The sequence below is a fragment of the Pristiophorus japonicus genome, unplaced genomic scaffold (genome assembly GCF_044704955.1).
Source record: "Pristiophorus japonicus isolate sPriJap1 unplaced genomic scaffold, sPriJap1.hap1 HAP1_SCAFFOLD_1425, whole genome shotgun sequence".
Taxonomy (NCBI): domain Eukaryota; kingdom Metazoa; phylum Chordata; class Chondrichthyes; family Pristiophoridae; genus Pristiophorus; species Pristiophorus japonicus.
This window is the reverse complement of record NW_027251098.1, coordinates 17,032-37,942: the sequence shown is the minus strand read 5'-3', so window position 1 is coordinate 37,942 and position 20,911 is coordinate 17,032. Positions and strand designations below refer to the sequence as shown.

General features: G+C 47.6%; 1 protein-coding gene across 1 annotated transcript in view; it reads right to left on the bottom strand.

The window, feature by feature from the left end:
* The window catches only part of bmb (brambleberry), a 32,165-nt gene extending 16,296 nt beyond the window's left edge, over nucleotides 1-15,869 (bottom strand). Inside the window, exons 1-3 of the mRNA XM_070870461.1 lie at nucleotides 15,570-15,869; nucleotides 3,409-3,537; nucleotides 371-556 (exon numbers count right to left, since the gene is read on the bottom strand). Coding sequence (XP_070726562.1) covers nucleotides 371-556; nucleotides 3,409-3,537; nucleotides 15,570-15,869 — 615 coding nt within the window. The remainder of the gene's footprint in view (nucleotides 1-370; nucleotides 557-3,408; nucleotides 3,538-15,569) is intronic.
* Between the last annotated feature and the right edge of the window lie 5,042 nt (nucleotides 15,870-20,911).

Genomic DNA, 20,911 nt, shown 5'->3' with positions numbered 1-20,911 from the left:
TATAGCCCACTGGAGACTGTAGTCAGAGACTGATGGCATCTCTCTGCAGAGGGCTCAGTATTCACGGCTCCAGTTAATGAGTGGTTTGCAGACAGGCAGTAAGACCTGCTAACAGCAGGGAAACCAGCGATCAGCGTCATTGCTAATCAGTGATCCAAATAGTGCTGCTCACCTCCTTGTCCAAATAAAAATCAAAGTCCAAACTATTGAGACAAGTGATTTTAAACATCAGTTATATCTGGTTCAAACCAATCTTCTGATTCCAATATTAATGCCATCAATAAGTTTAAGATAGAAAAGTGCCCCAAGGTGCTTCAGCTGAGAAGAGCCACGAATAAAAAGTTAATGAATGGAGGGAGAGCACATTTACCTTCAGCATTTTCATGGCTTCCAATTGACTGGAAGCTGTAGCCACCAGAGAGTTCACAGTCACCTCAGTCCTCCGTTTGAAATCCTGTTGCCGCGTGGCGTAGCACACAGAGCGTGCCCGGTTACTGACTATATGGTACGCATTCCAGGTGTCAGGGTCCATGTCCGCTGTACATTCGGCTAATGTCTTGGGGCCAGTGGGGTGTGGGAGGAAGAATAAAGTGTCAAATTAATATCACAGATAAATACACAGCATCAGGCTCCTTTTCCTGTGACAGTTACTCTAATCATCTACAGCCATTGTAGCTGATGCTTCACAAACACTGAGCTTCAGTGTGCTCTGCCACCATAAGTCCAAAGAGAAGAGAAAGTCAATGCCACAGAATAGGTCTCCCCTAGCTGATCTCAAAAGGACTGGACACAAGTACCGTGGTCTGGGAAGCCTGCAAAATACAAAGCTGGAGGGGAAGATTGGTTAAAATAAAATTGGAATACATAACCAAGACCTGCAGGGACACCACAAAATAAAGTCAGAGTTGAGTCAGATTCAGGTGAATTTATAATGGGGAACAAAGAAATGGCAGACCAATTGAACAAATACTTTGGTTCTGTCTTCACTAAGGAAGGTACAAATAACCTTCCGGAAATACTAGGGGACCAAGGGTCTAGCAAGAAGGAGGAACTGAAGGAAATCCTTATTAGTCAGGAAATTGTGTTAGGGAAATTGATGGGATTGAAGGCCGATAAATCCCCAGGGCCTGATAGTCTGCATCCCAGAGTACTTAAGGAAGTGGCCATAGAAATAGTGGATGCATTGATGATCATTTTCCAACAGTCTATTGACTCTGGATCAGTCCCTATGGACTAGAGGGTAGCTAATGTAACACCACTTTTTTAAAAAAAAAGGAGGGAGAGAAAACACGGAATTATAGACCGGTTAGCCTGACATCAGTAGTGGGGAAAATATTGGAATCAATTATTAAGGATGTAATAGCAGTGCATTTGGAAAGCAGTGACAGGATCGGTCCAAGTCAGCATGGATTTATGAAAGGGAAATCATGCTTGACAAACCTTCTAGAATTTTGTGAGGATATAACTAGTGGAGTGGACAAGGGAGAACCAGTGGATGTGGTGTATTTGAACTTTCAAAAGGCTTTTGACAAGGTCCCACACAAGAGAGATTGGTGTGCAAAATTAAAGCACATGGTATTGGGGTAATGTTTGATGTGGATAGAGAACTGGTTGACATACATGAAGCAAAGAGTAGGAATAAACAGGTCCTTTTCAGAATGGCAGGCAGTGACTAGTGGGGTACCACAAGGTTCAGTACTGGGACCCCAGCTATTTACAATATACATTAATGATTTCAACAAAGGAATTGAATGTAATATCTCCAAGTTTGCAGATGACACGAAGCTGGGTGGCAGTGTGAGCTGTGAGGAGGATGCTAAGAGGCTGCAGGGTGACTTGGACAGGTTAGGTGAGTGGGCAAATGCATGGCAGATGCAGTATAATGTAGATACATATTAGGATATCCACTTTGGTGGCAAAAACATGAAGGCAGATTATCTGAACGGTGACAGATTCGGAAAAGGGGAGGTGTAACGAGACCTGGGCGTCATGGTACAATAGGCGGTGAAGGCTGAAAATGGCCTTCATAGCGAGAGGATTTGAGTATAGGAGCAGGGGGGCCTTACTGCAGTTGTACAAAGCCTTGGTGAGGCCACACCTTGAATATTGTGTTCAGTTTTGGTCTCCTAATCTGAGGAAGGACATTCTTGCTATTGAGGGAGTACAGCAAAGGTTCACCAGACTGATTCCTGGGATGGCAGGACTGACATATGAAGACAGACTGGATCGACTAGGCTTATATTCACTGGAATTTAGATGAATGAGAGGGGATCTCAGAAACATTTAAAATTCTGACGGGATTGGACAGGTTAGATGCAGGAAGAATGTTCCCAATGTTGGGGGAAGTCCAGAACCAGGGGTCACAGTTTAAGGGTAAGGGGTAAGCCATTTAGGATCAAGATGAGGAGAAACTTCTTCACACAGAGAATTGTGAATCTGTGGAATTCTCTACCACAAAGTTGTTGAGGCCAGTGCATTAGATATATCCAAAAGAGAGTTAGATGTGGCCCTTACGGCTAAAGGGATCAAGGGATATGGAGAGAAAACAAGAATGGGGTACTAAAGTTGCAAAAATGATCAGCCATGATCATATTGAATGGTGGTGCAGGCTCGAAGGGTCGAATGGCCTACTCCTGCACCTATTTTCTGTTTCTAGGACCAAATATCTAGTTCACACTTCAGCAGCATTTAGCTCACTGTACTGGTGAGTTCCAAACCTCAGACATGTTGCGTGGATGAAAAAGAACAGGGAGAGGTGACACTGGACACAGTGAGTGCCACCAGCATTTGGTTGAGGAAGAGCACCATATTCCCAAACCTTAAAAATCAAGACATCGGGTAGTACTCTTATTTTTCAGTTGAAGTGGCATGTGATACACACCCACAGCACAATGATTTTTTTTTATAAAAAGAGTACTGCTATTGGAAGCCTCTAAAGTGGCAAATACAGCTCAATTCTACATTGCATATGCATCTGACTCAGGTGAACAAGTCACTGAAAAAGAAAAGGTTAACTAGTGTTTTTCAGACAGTAATCAGGATCTAAAATAACTTTAATAAAAAACAAAATGCTGGAAACACTCAGCAGGTCAGGCAGCATCTGAGGAGATAGAAACAAAGTTAATGTTTCAGGTCGATGGCCTTTCAGCTATCTAAAATAGCTTGGCTTTGCTAACTACCATTAGCCTCTAAAAGAGCTCAAATCCATCAATACAGGATTATCAATACTTGGTTCGATCAAGTACTCAAAAAGGGAAAGAGTGGCATTTAACTGAAATGATACCGCAAATTCGCATCCCACTATTCAACGACACGGGTCACTGATGCACCAACCAATATACTGCAGTCATTTGATTGTCATTTTTCCCTCCTCCCAACCTCAAAGAAAACCCACTCCAATGGAATTACCATGTCTGCAGTGCATGGGTAAGTTAGCCGACGTTCAGCAGCTGCTTGACAGTTGAATAAGGACACCCCAAGTTTGGCAAGCTCCTCTTCCGAAAGGTCACTGCAGGAAGATGTTAGCTGAGCTATTACCTATGGAGAGAAGAGAAAAAAAATCAAAATTCAAACAAATTCTCAGCTTTATCAGTAACTGCTTTCACCAAGTCATCTGTGAGAAGAGCAAGATATAAGCTCCACCGATGGCCTAATGATAAAGGCATTACCCAGTGTAAGCCACATCGACTCTGCCGCAGAGTGGTATCTCAGTTAAAGCCCCACATTGGGGCATTCTAGCTGGCCACAGTGGGAGTGCAGAAGTGGGGAGAGAAACCGGTGACTGTTCCCTACTGGTGATGTTGATCGAGGAGTGCACACACAGAGATAGCAGTTGTGATTCTCATCATTGAAGGGATTGCTGACACTCAGCGTTGTCACAAGAATCACCATCATAGGCAGTTTCCCTCGGAATCGAAGAAGACTTGCTTCCACTGAGTTCTCAGGTGACTGTACAGTCCAATACGGGAATTACAGTCTGTCATAGGTGGGACAGACAGTGGTTGAAGCAAAGTGTGGGTGGGGAGTTTGGTTTGCCGCACGCTCCTTCCGCTGCCTGCGCTTGGTTTCTGCATTCGCTCGGCAACGAGACTCGAGGTGCTCAGCGACCTCCATTTTGGGCAGTCTTGGGCCAGGGATTCCCAGGTGCCAATGGGGATGTTGCATTTTATCAAGGAGGCTTTGAGGGTGTCCTTGAAAAGTTTCCTTTGCCCACCTGGTGCTCACTTGCTGTGTAGGAGTTCTGAGTAGAGCGCTTGCTTAGGGAGTCTCATGTCGGGCAAGCGGATGATGCGGCCCATCCAACGGAGCTGGTCTACAGGGCAGTAGAGATACCCGCCCTCCTATATGGCTCTGAGACGTGGACGATATACAGCAGACATCTCAAAGCGCTGGAGAAGTACCACCAGCGCTGCCTCCGCAATATCCTGCAAATCCACTGGGAGGATAGACGCACCAACGTCAGTGTTCTCAATCAGACCAACATCGTCACAAGAATAGACACTTGTTAAAGATATCTCAAACAGCAACATGGAACACTTTCAATGTCTTTTGGATGAGACGTTAAACCGAGGCCCTCAAGCGGTGAAAAAAGTGGTGCTGTTGGGGAGGGGTTAAACTAATATGGCAGGGGGATGGGAACCTATGGGAGACAGAGGGAAGTAAAATGGGGAAGAAGCAAAAGATAGAAACAAGAAAAGTAAAAGTGGAGGGCCGATAAATCCAAGGCAAAAATCGAAAAGGGCCACATTACAGCAAAATTCTAAAAAGGGACAAAGTGTGTCTGAAGGCTCTGTGTCTCAATGCGAGGAGTATTCGTAATAAGGTGGCTGAATTAGTTGCGCAGGCAGCTATTAACGAATATGATATAATTGGGATTACGGAGACATGGCTCCAGGGTGACTGAGGCTCAGAATTCAACATCCAGGGGTATTCAACATTCAGAAAGGATAGATAGAAAGCAAAAGGAGGTGGGGTAGCGTTGCTGGTTAAAAAGGAAATTAACGCAATAGTAAGGAAGGACATTAGCTTGGATGATGTGGAACCTGTATGGGTAAAGCTGCGGAATACCAAAGGGCAGAAAACGCTAGTGGGAGTTGTGTACAGACCACTAAACAGTAGTAGTGAGGTTGGGCGACAGCATCAAAGAAGAAATTAGGGATGCGTGCAATAAAGGTACAGCAGTTATCATGGGTGACTTTAACCAAACTAGTAGCAATACGGTGGAGGAGGATTTCCTGGAGTGTATTAGGGATGGTTTTCTAGACCAATATGTTGAGGAACCAACTAGAGGACTGGCCATCCTAGACTGGGTGATGTGTAATGAGAAAGGACTAATTAGCAATCCTGTTGTACGAGGCCCTTGGGAAAGAGTGACCATAATATGGTAGAATTCTTTATTAAGATGGAGTGTGACAGTTAAGTTCAGGACTCTGAATTAAGGAAAGGTAACTTCGATGGTATGAGACGTGAATTGGCTAGAATAGACTGGCGAATGATACTTAAATGGTTGACGGTAAATAGGCAATGGCAATCATTTAAAAGATCACATGGATGATCTTCAACAATTGTACATCCCTGTCTGGGGTAAAAAACAAAATGGGGAAGGTGGCTCAACCGTGGCTAACAAGGGAAATTAAGGATAGTGTTAAATCCAAGAGGCATATAAATTGGCCAGAAAAAGCAGCAAACCAGAGGACTGGGAGAAATTTAGAATACAACAGAGGCAGACAAAGGGTTTACTTAGGAGGGGGGAAATAGAGTATGAGAGGAAGCTTGCCGGGAATATAAAAACTGACTGAAAAAGCTTCTATACGTGAAGAGAAAAAGATTAGTGAAGACAAATGTAGGTCCCTTGCAGTCAGAATCAGGTGAATTTATAAAGTGGAACAAAGAAATGGCAAACCAATTGAACAAATACTTTGGTTCGGTCTTCACGAAGGAAGACACATAACCTTCCAGAAATACTAGGGGACTGAGGGTCTAGCGAGAAGGAGACATGGATAGAGAACTGGTTGGCAGACGGGAAGCAGAGAGTCGGGATAAACAGGTCCTTTTCAGAATGGCAGACAGTGACTAGTGGAGTGCCGCAGGGCTCAGTGCTGGGACCCCAGCTATTTACAATATACATTAACGATTTAGATGAAGGAATTGAGTGTAATATCTCCAAGTTTGTGGGTGGCGGTGTGAGCTGTGAGGAGGATGCTAAAAGGCTGCAGGGTGACTTGGACAGGTTAGGTGAGTGGACAAATGCATGGCAGATGCAGTATAATGTGGATAAATGTGAGGTTATCCATTTTGGGGGCAAAAACACAAAGGCAGAATATTATCTGGATGGCAGCAGATTATGAAAAATGGAGGTGCAACGAGATCTGGGTGTCATGGTTCATCAGTCACAAAGTGGGCATGCAGGTACAGCAGGCGGTGAAGGCGGCAAATGTTATGTTGGCCTTCATAGCTAGGGGATTTGAGTATTGGAGCAGGGAGGTCTTGCTGCAGTTGTACAGGGCCTTGTTGAGGCCTCACCTGGAATATTGTGTTCAGTTTTGGTCTCCTAATCTGAGGAAGGACGTTCTTGCTATTGAGGGAGTGCAGCGAAGGTTCACCAGACTGATTCCAGGGATGGCTGGACTGTCATATGAGGAGCGGCTGGAGCAACTGGGCCTTTATTCACTGGAGTTTAGAAGGGTGAGAGGGGATCTCATAGAAACGTATAAGATTCTGACAGGACTGGACAGGTTAGATGCAGGAAGAATGTTCCCGATGTTGGGGAAGTCCAGAACCAGGGGACAGAGTATTAGGATAAGGGGTAGGCCATTTAGGACTGAGATGAAGAGAAACTTCTTCACTCAGAGTTGTTAACCTATGGAATTCCATGCCGCAGAGAGTTGTTGATGCCAGTTCATTGGATATATTCAAGAGGGAGTTAGATATGGCCCTTACGGATAAGGGGATCAAGGGGTATGGAGAGAAAGCAGGAAAGGGGTACTCAAGGAATGATCAGCCGTGATCTTATTGAATGGCAGTGCAGGCTCGAAGGGCCGAATGGCCTACTCCTGCACCTATTTTCTATGTTTTTTTTTTCCTATTTGATTTCTTGGTGATTTCTTATATTGACTAGTTTTGTTCTCCCTTCACAAGTGGAAACACTGTAGGCCTGAAATCATGCTGCCCACAGGCAAAGCGTAAAATTCCTGACAGATCAGAGAGATGACAAACCTAGAACTATCCTAATCTTTAAAGCTCAGTACAGCATGTGGTGATGCATTTATTCACTGAGGCATGGGAATTTCTGAATTAAGTGCTGCAAAGGGGACTCAAATCGAAAACAATGCCTGAAAATTAACCACCTTCAGAGCAGTTAGCGAATACAAGGGAGTTGAATTGGGAAGGCAGATTTCAGCTCATCAAATTTAGCTCATAAGTTACTATACATGAGCAGAGATCAGTTACTGCAGAAACTGATGTTAAATTCATGCTGCTTTAATGCGAATTCTTGCTGATAGTTTAATACAATTGATTCTGCTAATGAGCTATTTACATACTAGTGCAAAGATTTCACATGAAATTGCATCGGTTACTGTATTCTGCACCTATATATTTTGGTTGAACTGAGAAATATTTAGCATTATTGTCCACGGTTAAGCCAGTTTATAGCTGTGTTCTCTTCAATTTATACCAGCTAAACATTCAATATTGTTCTACAGTTAATGATTTTGATGTTTTAAATGTTGCAATAACCTAGAAAGCACACAATCTGGTCAAAGTAGAAGTGCAAGAAGGGACAGAAACCTGCTCACACTTTCAATTAAGTTTTGAAATCCAATGTCCTGCAGTTTTCAGTGCCACCACCTATCTGAAAAAACATTGGGCGGAAATACTTGAGCAAGTGACGCAGACAGCACTCCAGCTTAGATGCTGTACAGTGGATCCCTTCTCAAATACTGACCAGAATTCTACCTTTCCTGGCCAAGTCCCGTCCTCTACAAAGGACTAGTCAGAGGTGTGTAAACAACGACACAGGACTGACAGACCCGCACCCTGCCCAGAATTTCCTTCCTGCTCTGTGGGAGCACATTTACTTTTAAAGAACGTCCTCCAAATAAACCACAACTTTGTTTAGTGGGGAGTGAATTCAGTAAAGTTTGTCTTCAATTACAAGGAAGCAGTATTGCTCCTCTTCATGTTGCAGCACTAATGGCAACACTGCAGGAGACACAGATGCAGAGCTTCATGGCACCAAGCAGCACTACTGTCAGGTGATAGACATGCTAAAGGAAGTTATTCCAAGATTTCTTTACATGCGTCAGTCAACAAACTCAGAACAGCCTTCGTAGGGTGCCAGAAGCTCTGTGCCCACTATAGGAATAGGGAAAGTGCCACTTTTAATGAGTAATTTGGGATTTCACTTTCCCACTCCTCCATAGGATTCAGTTTCCAATCTCACTTGATCAATGTCTGTTGGTCAACTATTTATAATTGGCCAATTGTAGTGTTTTTGTGCCATTCTTCCCCACTTCCATCCTGTGGGTGCCAACTTATTCTGGAGCATGATGGGTACAGTTCCACATGCACCAGAGAGCATTTGGAAATGCTTCATAAGCCTGTCGGCACAGTAATAATGAACTGAATGATACAGCACAGAAGGAGGCCAATCTATGAAACCAGTGACATCAGGCTGTGCAGAAGTATCATAGCCAAGCTGATCATGTCCACACATACACTTCCCAACAGGGGTCACTGGGAAGTCATCAGGAGCTGCAATATTAGCCGATTCTACCCTCATCCTTTCCCAAGGACAAAGGGAACTTTAGCAGCCCCACATACTGGCTCAGCTGAGAGCATGAAGTCAGCACAGACCCTGGGATTAACTTGGGTCTCAGGATTGAATCTTACAAAAGAGTCCACACTCCAAACATTAAACTTATCTCATGACAAGACACCAATGAACCTGCAGTGTTAAGTTTTTTTTAAATTATATTATATTTCAGATTTTCAATATTTGAAGTTTATTTTTAACCCTCTGACCTGTAAGGCTCAGTGGTCCACCAGGCGATATCTTTACCTACCAGGCAGTCCGTCTTTTAAAAAAAAAAGAGACTTCCAAAACAAATACTAGACTGTTCATTTACACATCAGATCACATTATTTATGAAGGGGAACGAACATGTTTCTGCCCATACTATGAACATACTGAAACAGACACTGATGTACTTAAGTTAATCACACCTGGGTCAATGTGTAAATATTGTAAATACAGCAGTCACAGATTAGAGATTCTCCATCCTTAACAATCATTCAGCTTTTAAATTGCATCAAATGAGAATGATGTGCTTTATTTTGAAGGACCTAATCTGACTGGCTAAACATAGACTGCACGATGGTCTGCAAAAGAGTGTAGAAGAGACGGATTCCAGTTTCAATTTCTATTTTACTTTTTTCTTGCCAATTTTGTGGCATTGGGGAATGGAACGGTTTCCAGCTAAAAGTTTCACAGATCAGGTGTAGCACGGTTAGATGTAGAGTGATGCTTCCCTTACTGTAACTTAGATTTATTCTTCCTGAAAGAGGAATGGGGCAAGGTTGTCCAAAGCCTTATCAATCGACACACCACCGTTGATAACAGAACCTCTCATCTCCAGAGATAGACTTTTTAAAATCAGGTTATTTCTGCTGGAATGTCTAATTAGCTTTGTGAAAATTAATCTTGGTTTGTATTCTCTTGAGTTTAGACAGTTGAGGGGTGATCTAATCAAGGTGTTTAAAATGATTAAGTATTCAATAGAGTAGATAGAGAGAAACTAATCCATCTGGTGGGGTATCCAGAACAAGAGGGCACTATCTTAAAATTAGAGCCAAGCTATTTAGGAGTGAAATCAGTAAGCACTTTTTCCACACAAAAAGGTAGTGGAAATCAGGAACACTTCACCAAAAGGTTGGGGGTGCTGGGTCAGTTGGAGATGGATAGATTTTGGTTAGCTAGCAGGGTCACCCTGTTATTTTCTTCACTCTGGCTACTGGAATCCATTCCCCTTGGCCTGGTTTTTCTAGCTGCCTTTTCCCCCCACTGCTATTTACACATGGTCTCATCTCTCTCATTCTTTCCCCGCCCCACCCCCCACCCCTGTTGTCTCATGCTAATAAAGCAAGTACTGTATCACAATTATTTGGGTACTCCCATAACCATTTAGCATCTTCCTGGACAGTAGGTTAGTTTTCAGATGACCAATAGTTTTGTATCCAACAGCCAGACTTTCCAATGGAAGGATGTTCAACATTCCAGTTGGATCATTCCTTCACACAGTCAGTCGACCCCATAAAGAATTCACTCTCCTCCCAATTTTGTTCCTCCTCTCCTGAAAGCTGTTCCTGGGTTATGGCTTTAGAAGCTTCAGTAACTTATTCACACGGCCATTCTTCATTCAGGCACCAAGACATAGCACCAGCAGCTGACTATTGCGTCTGGTCTGCTCACAGTTGCCAGAAACTTGCGTCTGCGCACTCGGAAGGCCGAACTTCAAGCCATCGTCAACACCTTCACCGAAGCGTATATAGAAACATAGAAAGTAGGTGCAGGAGTAGGCCATTCGAGCCTGCACCACCATTCAATATGATCATGGCTGATCATGTACTTCAGTACCCCATTCCTGCTTTCTCTCCATACCCCTTGATCCCTTTAGCTGCAAGGGCCCCATCTAACTCCCTTTCGAATATATCTAACGAACTGGCCTCAACAACTTTCTGTGGTAGAGAAGCCCACAGGTTCACAATTCTGAGTGAAGAAGTTTCTCCGAGAGCATGGGCCTTACACTAAACACCTGTAAGACAAAAGGTCCTCTACCAACCTGACCCCTCCACACACAGCACTGCCCCCCCCGCCCCCAATCCACAATGAGGCCTTGGACAACGTGGACCATTTTCCATACCTCGGGAGCCTCCTGTCAGCAAGAGCAGACATTGACAACAAGGTCCAACACCCCCTTCAGTGCGCCAGTGCAGCCTTCAGTCGCCTGAAGAGTGTGTTTGAAGACCAGGATCTCAAATCCAACACCAAGCTTATGGTCTACAGGGTAGTAGTGATACCCACCCTCCTATATGGCTCAGACGTGGACTATATACAGCAGACACCTCAAAACGCTGGAGAAGTACCACCAGCGCTGCCTCCACAAGATCCTGCAAATCTATTGGCAGGATAGACGCACCAACGTCAGTGTTCTTGCTCAGGCCAACATTCCCAGCATCGAAGCACTAGCCACACTCGACCAGCTCCGTTGGGCGAGCCACATCGTCCGCATGCCCGACAAGAGACTCGCAAAGCAAGCGCTCTACACAGAGCTTCAACACAGCAAGCGAGCCCCAGATGACCAGAGGAAACGCTTCAAGGACACCCTCAAAGCCTCCTTGATAAAGTGCAACATCCCCACCGACTCCTGGGAATCCCTGGCCCATGACTGCCAAAATGGAGGAAGAGCATCCAGGAGGGCGCTGAGCAACGAGTCCCATCGCTGAGAACAAGCAGAAACCAAACGTAGGCAGCGGAAGGAGCGTGCATCAACCCAGGCTCCCTGACCACCCTTTTGTTCAACCACTGTGTGTCCCACCTGTGACAGAGACTGTAATTCCCACATTGGTCTCCTCAGTCACATGAGAACTCACTTTTAGAGTGGAAGCAAGTCATCCTCGACTCCGAGGGACTGCCGATGATTCGACGGTTTTGGGGGAGGGGCTTCACAGTTGATCCTGATCCAAACCTCATCGAATATCCACACACCTGATATTTTCCAGCTGGAGTTAATGCATGGCAGTCAGGAGTATAAACCTTGTCAGATTGCCTCACCTTCTGCATTATCTTGCACTAACGACTGCAACTTCTATTTTATATAGTTCAGTATAGGATAGTGGTTTTCAAACATCCCTCCAAGGGAATGCACTCCTGTAGAGCTCTGGTGCTAACATTTCAATAAGACAGTCAGTAATTCAAAAAGGTAGACAACCTCACCATAAAGTGCCTTTGTATGGATAATAGGAAAAAGTGTTTGGAATGGTAGACAGGATTACAGGTGCACAGAGGGAAATCATAATTTTAAATCCAGACTTTAAATGACCTCTGGAAAGCTCGGAGACACTCTCTCCAGGTCAATGGACTTCACTGGTACAAGAGATTAAAACTTCCCAATGTCCTTGATTAAAAAGGTACATTTCTTACTCAGTTCTTCATCCACTGCTAATTCCACTAATGTGATGGTCAAGAAGAAACCCTACCCTTACATATCCAGTAGCTGCTCCACTCATTCCAATGGACTGGGAATGGATGTGGAATGACCATAGAAACATAGAAAATAGGTGCAGGAGCAGGCCATTCAGCCCTTCTAGCCTGCACCACCATTCAATGAGTTCATGGCTGAACATGAAACTTCAGTACCCACTTCCTGCTTTCACGCCATACACCTTGATCCCCCGAGTAGTAAGGACTTCATCTAACTCCCTTTTGAATATATTTAGTGAATTGGCCTCAACTACTTCCTGTGGTAGAGAATTCCACAGGTTCACCACTCTCTGGGTGAAGAAGTTTCTCCTTATCTCGGTCCTAAATGGCTTACCCCTTATCCTTAGACTGTGACCCCTGGTTCTGGACTTCCCCAACATTGGGAACATTCTTCCTGCATCCAACCTGTCCAAACCCGTCAGAATTTTAAACGTTTCTATGAGGTCCCCTCTCACTCTTCTGAACTCCAGTGAATACAAGCCCAGTTGATCCAGTCTTTCTTGATAGGTCAGTCCCACCATCCCGGGAATCAGTCTGGTGAATCTTCGCTGCACTCCCTCAATAGCAAGAATGTCCTTCCTCAAGTTAGGAGACCAAAACTGTACACAATACTCCAGGTGTGGCCTCACCAAGGCCCTGTACAACTGTAGCAACACCTCCCTGCCCCTGTACTCAAATCCCCTCGCTATGAAGGCCAACATGCCATTTGCTTTCTTAACCGCCTGCTGTACCTGCATGCCAACCTTCAATGACTGATGTACCATGACACCCAGGTCTCGTTGCACCTTCCCTTTTCCTAATCTGTCACCATTCAGATAATAGTCTGTCTCTCTGTTTTTACCACCAAAGTGGATAACCTCACATTTATCCACATTATACTTCATCTACCACGCATTTGCCCACTCACCTAACCTATCCAAGTCACTCTGTAGCCTCATAGCATCCTCCTCGCAGCTCACACTGCCACCCAACTTAGTGTCATCCGCAAATTTGGAGATACAACATTTAATCCCCTCGTCTAAATCATTAATGTACAATGTAAACAGCTGGGGCCCCAGCACAGAACCCTGCGGTACCCCACTAGTCACTGCCTGCCATTCCGAAAAGTACCCATTTACTCCTACTCTTTGCTTCCTGTCTGACAACCAGTTCTCAATCCACGTCAGCACACTACCCCCAATCCCATGTGCTTTAACTTTGCACATTAATCTCTTGTGTGGGACCTTGTCGAAAGCCTTCTGAAAGTCCAAATATACCACATCAACTGGTACTCCTTTGTCCACTTTATTGGAAACATCCTCAAAAAATTCCAGAAGATTTGTCAAGCATGATCTCCCTTTCACAAATCCATGCTGACTTGGACCTATCATGTCACCATTTTCCAAATGCACTGTTATGACATCCTTAATAATTGATTCCATCATTTTACCCACTACTGAGGTCAGGCTGACCGGTCTATAATTCCCTGCTTTCTCTCTCCCTCCTTTTTTAAAAAGTGGGGTTACATTGGCTACCCTCCACTCGATAGGAACTGATCCAGAGTCAATGGAATGTTGGAAAATGACTGTCAATGCATCCGCTATTTCCAAGGCCACCTCCTTAAGTACTCTGGGATGCAGTCCATCAGGCCCTGGGGATTTATCGGCCTTCAATCCCATCAATTTCCCCAACACAATTTCCCGACTAATAAAGATTTCCCTCAGTTCCTCCTCCTTAATAGACCCTCTGACCACTTTTATATCCGGAAGGTTGTTTGTGTCCTCCTTAGTGAATACTGAACCAAAGTACTTGTTCAATTGGTCTGTCATTTCTTTGTTCCCCGTTATGACTTCCCCTGATTCTGACTGCAGGGGACCTACGTTTGTCTTTACTAACCTTTTTCTCTTTACATACCTATAGAAACTTTTGCAATCCGCCTTAATGTTCCCTGCAAGCTTCTTCTCGTACTCCATTTTCCCTGCCCTAATCAAACCCTTTGTCCTCCTCTGCTGAGTTCTAAATTTCTCCCAGTCCCCAGGTTCGCTGCTATTTCTGGCCAATTTGTATGCCATTTCCTTGGCTTTAATACTATCCCTGATTTCCCTAGATAGCCACGGTTGAGCCACCTTCCCTTTTTTATTTTTACGCCAGACAAGAATGTACAATTGTTGTAATTCATCCATGCGGTCTCTAAATGTCTGCCATTGCCCATCCACAGTCAACCCCTTAAGTATCATTAGCCAATCTATCTTAGCCAATTCATGCCTCATACCTTCAAAGTTACCCTTCTTTAAGTTCTGGACCATGGTCTCTGAATTAACTGTTTCATTCTCCATCCTAATGCAGAATTCCACCATATTATGGTCACTCTTCCCCAAGGGACCTCGTACAATGAGATTGCTAATTAATCCTCTCTCATTACACAACACCCAGACCAACCCCAGGGGTGTGTGCGTGTAGCACTGGGATTGTGCAATCGCTACCCAGTGTCAACAATTGGAAAGAGTGGTTCAGGCACAAACACTTGCTTTGCACAAAATATCTGGGATTTCTCTGGGTGTACAACAGGTAACGTGATGGGCCAAAACAGCAGCTGTGCAACTTCAACCCCATGGAGGGTACATACTGACAGAAGTAAAAGATCACACGGATTTATTTGAAGAGCAGGGGAGTTTTCCCCAGTGTCCTGGCCAATATTTAACACTTAAAAAAAAGATTTTTGCATCTGTTTTATGCAAAGAACTGCATGAACCAGATCATTATCTGTTTGTGGGAGCTTGCAATGCACAAATTGGGCGCTGCATCACAATAGGGACTACTTCAAAAAAGTGATAGCAATTCCAGATCTGGGTGTCAGTAGCTAGGCTGGCATATATTACCCACCCTTCATTGCCCTTGGATTTATATAGCGCCTTTCACGACTACTGGACGTCTCAAAGAGCTTTACAGCCAATGAAGAAGGTGGTGGTGAGCCGCCTTCTTGATCCGCTGCAGTCCGTGTGGTGAAGGTGCTCCCACAGTGCTGTTAGAGAGAGGGAGTTCCAGGATTTTGACCCAGCTATGATGAAGGAACGACGATATATTTCCAAGTCATGATGGTGTGTGACTTGGAGGTGGCAGTGTTCCCATGCGCCTGCTGCCCTTGTCCTTCTAGGAAGATTCTGAGGCAGTGAAAGGCACTATATAAACGCAAGTTCTCATTTGATATTTGCAAAACACAATTAAATGGTTGATAATTTTGCAAAACAACATTAAAGTTATAATTCCAGTGGCACGGATAGTAAAGTCGCTGCAAACCCACAGACACCGGCTCCATCCCCTCCCATACCTGCTGGTGACAGCTGTCGAGCGGGGCCAGCTCCAGGTGCGCGGCTTCGGCCACAAACCTCTCGTCCACCGTGGTCATCTCGAAGGGCGGCTGCGGGGGGGACGGGGACCGGGACCGGGAGCCCCAGCCGGAGCCGTCCGCCGCCCCAGCACCGGGGACCAGCAGGCCGCCGGGCGAGCTCGGCGCCTCGGCTTCTTTGCGGAGAAACCAACCGAAAAAAGCCGAGCAGCTGCCGGGGGCGAGGCGGCAGGAGGAGAGGGCGAGGAGCAGGAGGAGCCGGAGCCCGCGGCCGGCCGGCATGGCGGAGCGGGGAGTCAGTCAGTCAGGGGTCAGTCAATTAGTTAGTTAGTCCCGGGGGGGTCAGTCCGTTCCGGGCTCTGGCCGGAGATGGGTCAGTCAGTCAGGGGTCAGTCAGTCAGTCAGGCCGGAGGTCAGTGACCGGGGGGGGGGGGGGGAAGAGCGGCTCGAGGCTGGCCCCGGGGTTCAGTGGCTGGGGATGGGTCAGTCTGTCAGGGGTCAGGCCGGGGGCAGAGCGGCGCGAGGCTGGCCCCGGGGTTCAGTGGCTGGGGATGGGTCAGTCTGTCAGGCCGGGGGGCAAAGCGGCGTGAGGCTGGCCCCAGGGTTCAGTGGCTGGGGATGGGTCAGTCTGTCAGGCCGGGGGGCAAAGCGGCGTGAGGCTGGCCCCGGGGTTCAGTGGCTGGGGATGGGTCAGTCTGTCAGGCCGGGGGGCAAAGCGGCGTGAGGCTGGCCCCGGGGTTCAGTGGCTGGGGATGGGTCAGTCAGGCCGGGGGCAGAGCGGCTCGAGGCTGGCCCCGGGCTTCAGTGGCTGGGGATGGGTCAGTCTGTCAGGCCGGGGGGGGCAGAGCGGCTCGAGGCTGGCCCCGGGGGAGGGGGGTGTCAGAAGCCGGGGGACACTCAGGGACAGGGCGAGAGGCGGCGCTCAGTCAGTCAGTCCCGGGTACACCGGGAAACGGTCAGTCAGTGGCTGGATATCTGAGCGGTTTGGCTCCCCCTCTTCAACCGTCTCTTTATTCAAACCTCCCGCGCGCCCTCTCCTCTCCCGGGAAGCGGCCAATCCACAGCTGGGACAGCGCCCGCCTGCTGCATGGCGTGGCCGCGCTCATTGCGCGCCTTTTATATCCCTCTGGCCAAGCGGCGTCCACCCGAAACGTCAGGTGTTATTCTCTCTCCACAGATGCTGCCTGACCCGCGGAGATATCCCACCTTCTCTGTCGTTATTACAGATTCCGGCAACCGCAGTATTTCGCTTTTGTTTTCTATTCATCTGTTCACCCAGTGGGGGGGACACTGTGTAAGTACTGACCCCCGCCCCCACACACTGTAAATACTGACCCCCCCCCCACACAACGTAAATACTGACCCCCCCCACACACTGTAAATACTGACCCCCCCCACACACTGTAAATACTGACCCCCCCCCCCACACACTGTGTAAATACTGAACCCCCCACACACTGTGTAAATACTGACCCCCCCATACTGTGTAAATACTGACCCCCCCTCCCACACACTGTGTAAATACTGACCCCCCCTCCCACACACTGTAAATACTGAACCCCCCCCCACACACTGTAAATACTGACCCCCCACACACACTGTGTAAATACTGACCCCCCACACACTGTAAATACTGACCGCCCCACACACTGTGTAAATACTGACCCACACATTGTAAATACTGACCCCCCCACACACTGTGTAAATACTGACCCCCCCCCCACACTGTGTAAATACTGACCCCCCCCCCACACTGTGTAAATACTGACCCCCCCCCACACTGTGTAAATACTGACCCCCCCCCCACATACACTGTAAATACTGCCCCCCCACACACTGTGTAAATACTGACCCCCCCCCACACACACTGTGTAAATACTGACCCCCCCCACACACTGTGTAAATACTGACCCCCCCCCCCCACACACTGTGTAAATACTGAACCCCCACACACACTGCGTAAATACTGACCCCCCCCCACACACACAGACTGTGTAAATACTGAACCCCCCACACACTGTGTAAATACTGACCCCCCCACACTGTGTAAATACTGACCCCCCCTCCCACACACTGTGTAAATACTGACCCCCCCTCCCACACACTGTGTAAATACTGACCCCCCCTCCCACACACTGTAAATACTGAACCCCCCCCCCACACACTGTAAATACTGACCCCCCACACACACTGTGTAAATACTGACCCCCCACACACTGTGTAAATACTGACCGCCCCACACACTGTGTAAATACTGACCCCCCCCACACACTGTGTAAATACTGACCGCCCCACACACTGTGTAAATACTGACCCCCCCCCCACACACTGTGTAAATACTGATCCCCCCCACACACACAGACTGTGTAAATACTGAACCCCCCACCACACTGTGTAAATACTGACCCCCCAACACACACTGTGTAAATACTGACCCCCCCACACACTGTGTAAATACTGACCCCCCCCACACTGTGTAAATACTGACCCCCCCCACACACACTGTGTAAATACTGACCCCCCCCCACACACAGTGTGCAAATACTGACCCCCACCCCACACTGTGTAAATACTGACCCCCCCCACACACTGTGTAAATACTGACCCCCCCCCAAACACAGTGTGAAAATACTGACCCCCACCCCACACTGTGTAAATACTGACCGCCCCACACACTGTAAATACTGACCCCCCCCACACACTGTGTAAATACTGAACCCCCACACACTGTGTAAATACTGACCCCCCCCCCACACACACTGTGTAAATACTGACCCCCCCCACACACTGTGTAAATACTGAACCCCCACACACACTGCGTAAATACTGACCCACCCCCACACACACACTGTGTAAATACTGAGCCCCCCACACACTGTGTAAATACTGACCCCCCCCACACTGTGTAAATACTGACCCCCCCACACACACACTGTGTAAATACTGACCCCCCCCACACTGTGTAAATACTGACCCCCCCCACACTGTAAATACTGACCCCCCCACACTGTGTAAATACTGACCCCCCCACACACACACTGTGTAAATACTGACCCCCCCAACCACACACTGTGTAAATACTGACCCCCCCACACACTGTGTAAATACTGACCCCCCACACACACTGTGTAAATACTGACCCCCCCCCCACACACTGTGTAACTACTGACCCCCCACACACACACTGTAAATACTGACCCCCCCCACACAGTGTGTAAATACTGACCCCCACACAGTGTAAATACTGACCCCCCCCCCCACACACACTGTGTAAATACTGACCGCCCCCCACACACACACTGTGTAAATACTGACCGCCCCCACACACACTGTAAATACTGACCCCCCCCCACACTGTGTAAATACTGACCCCCCCACACACACTGTGTAAATACTGACCCCCCCCCCACACACTGTGTAAATACTGAATCTCCCCCCCACACACTGTGTAAATACTGAACCACCACACACACTGCGTAAATACTGACCCCCCCACCCACACACACACTGTGTAAATACTGAACCCCCCACACACTGTGTAAATACTGACCCCCCCCACACTGTGTAAATACTGACCCCCCCACACACACACTGTGTAAATACTGACCCCCCCAACCACACACTGTGCAAATACTGACCCCCCCACACACTGTGTAAATACTGACCCCCCACACACACTGTGTAAATACTGACCCCCCCCCACACACTGTGTAACTACTGACCCCCCACACACACACTGTAAATACTGACCCCCCCCACACAGTGTGTAAATACTGACCCCCACCCCACACTGTGTAAATACTGACCCCCCCACACACACACTGTAAATACTGACCCCCCCCCACACACACTGTGTAAATACTGACCCCCACCCCACACTGTGTAAATACTGACCCCCCCACACACACACTGTAAATACTGACCCCCCCCCACACACACACTGTAAATACTGACCCCCCCACACACACTGTGTAAATACTGACCGCCCCCCACACACACACTGTGTAAATACTGACCGCCCCCACACACTGTGTAAATACTGACCCCCCCCACACACTGTGTCAATACTGATCCCCCCCCCACACTGTGTAAATACTGACCCCCCCCCACACTGTGCAAATACTGACCGCCCCCACACACTGTGTAAATACTGACCCCCCCCCACACTGTGTAAATACTGACCCCCCCCACACACTGTGTAAATACTGACCCCCCCACACACGGTGTAAATACTGACCCCCCACACTGTGAAAATACTGACCCCCCCCCCATACATACTGTGTGAATACTGACCCCCCCCACACTGTGTAAATACTGACCCCCCCCATACACTGTGTAAATACTGACCCCCCACACACTGTGTAAATACTGACCCCCCTCCCCCCACACTGTGTAAATACTGCCCCCCCCACACACACTGTGTAAATACTGAACCCCCCCCCACACACTGTGTAAATACTGACCCCCCCCCCACACACACTGTGTAAATACTGACCCCCCACACACTATGTAAATACTGACCCCCCCCCCCACACACACTATGTAAATACTGACCCCCGCCCACACTGTGTAAACACTGACCCCCCCCCCACACACTGTGTAAAAACTGAGCCCCCCCACACACACATTGTGTAAATACTGACCCCCCCCACACTGTGTAAATACTGACCCCCCCAACCACACACTGTGTAAATACTGACCTCCCCACACACTGTGTAAATACTGACCCCCCACACACACTGTGTAAATACTGACCCCCCCCACACACTGTGTAACTACTGACCCCCCACACACACACTGTAAATACTGACCCCCCCCACACAGTGTGTAAATACTGACCCCCACCCCACACTGTGTAAATACTGACCCCCCCACACACACACTGTAAATACTGACCCCCCCCCCCCACACTGTGTAAATACTGACCCCCCCACACACACTGTGTAAATACTGACCCCCCCCACACACACTGTGTAAATACTGAACCCCCACACACACTGCGTAAATACTGACCCCCCCCACACTGTGTAAATACTGACCCCCCCACACACACACTGTGTAAATACTGACCCCCCAACCACACCATGTGTAAATACTGACCCCCCCACACACTGTGTAAAGACTGACCCCCCACACACACTGTGTAAATACTGAACCCCCCCACACACACACTGTAAATACTGACCCGCCCCCACACAGTGTGTAAATACTGACCCCCACCCCACACTGTGTAAATACTGACCCCCCACACACACACTGTAAATACTGACCCCCCCCACACACACTGTGTAAATAATGACCGCCCCCCACACACACACTGTGTA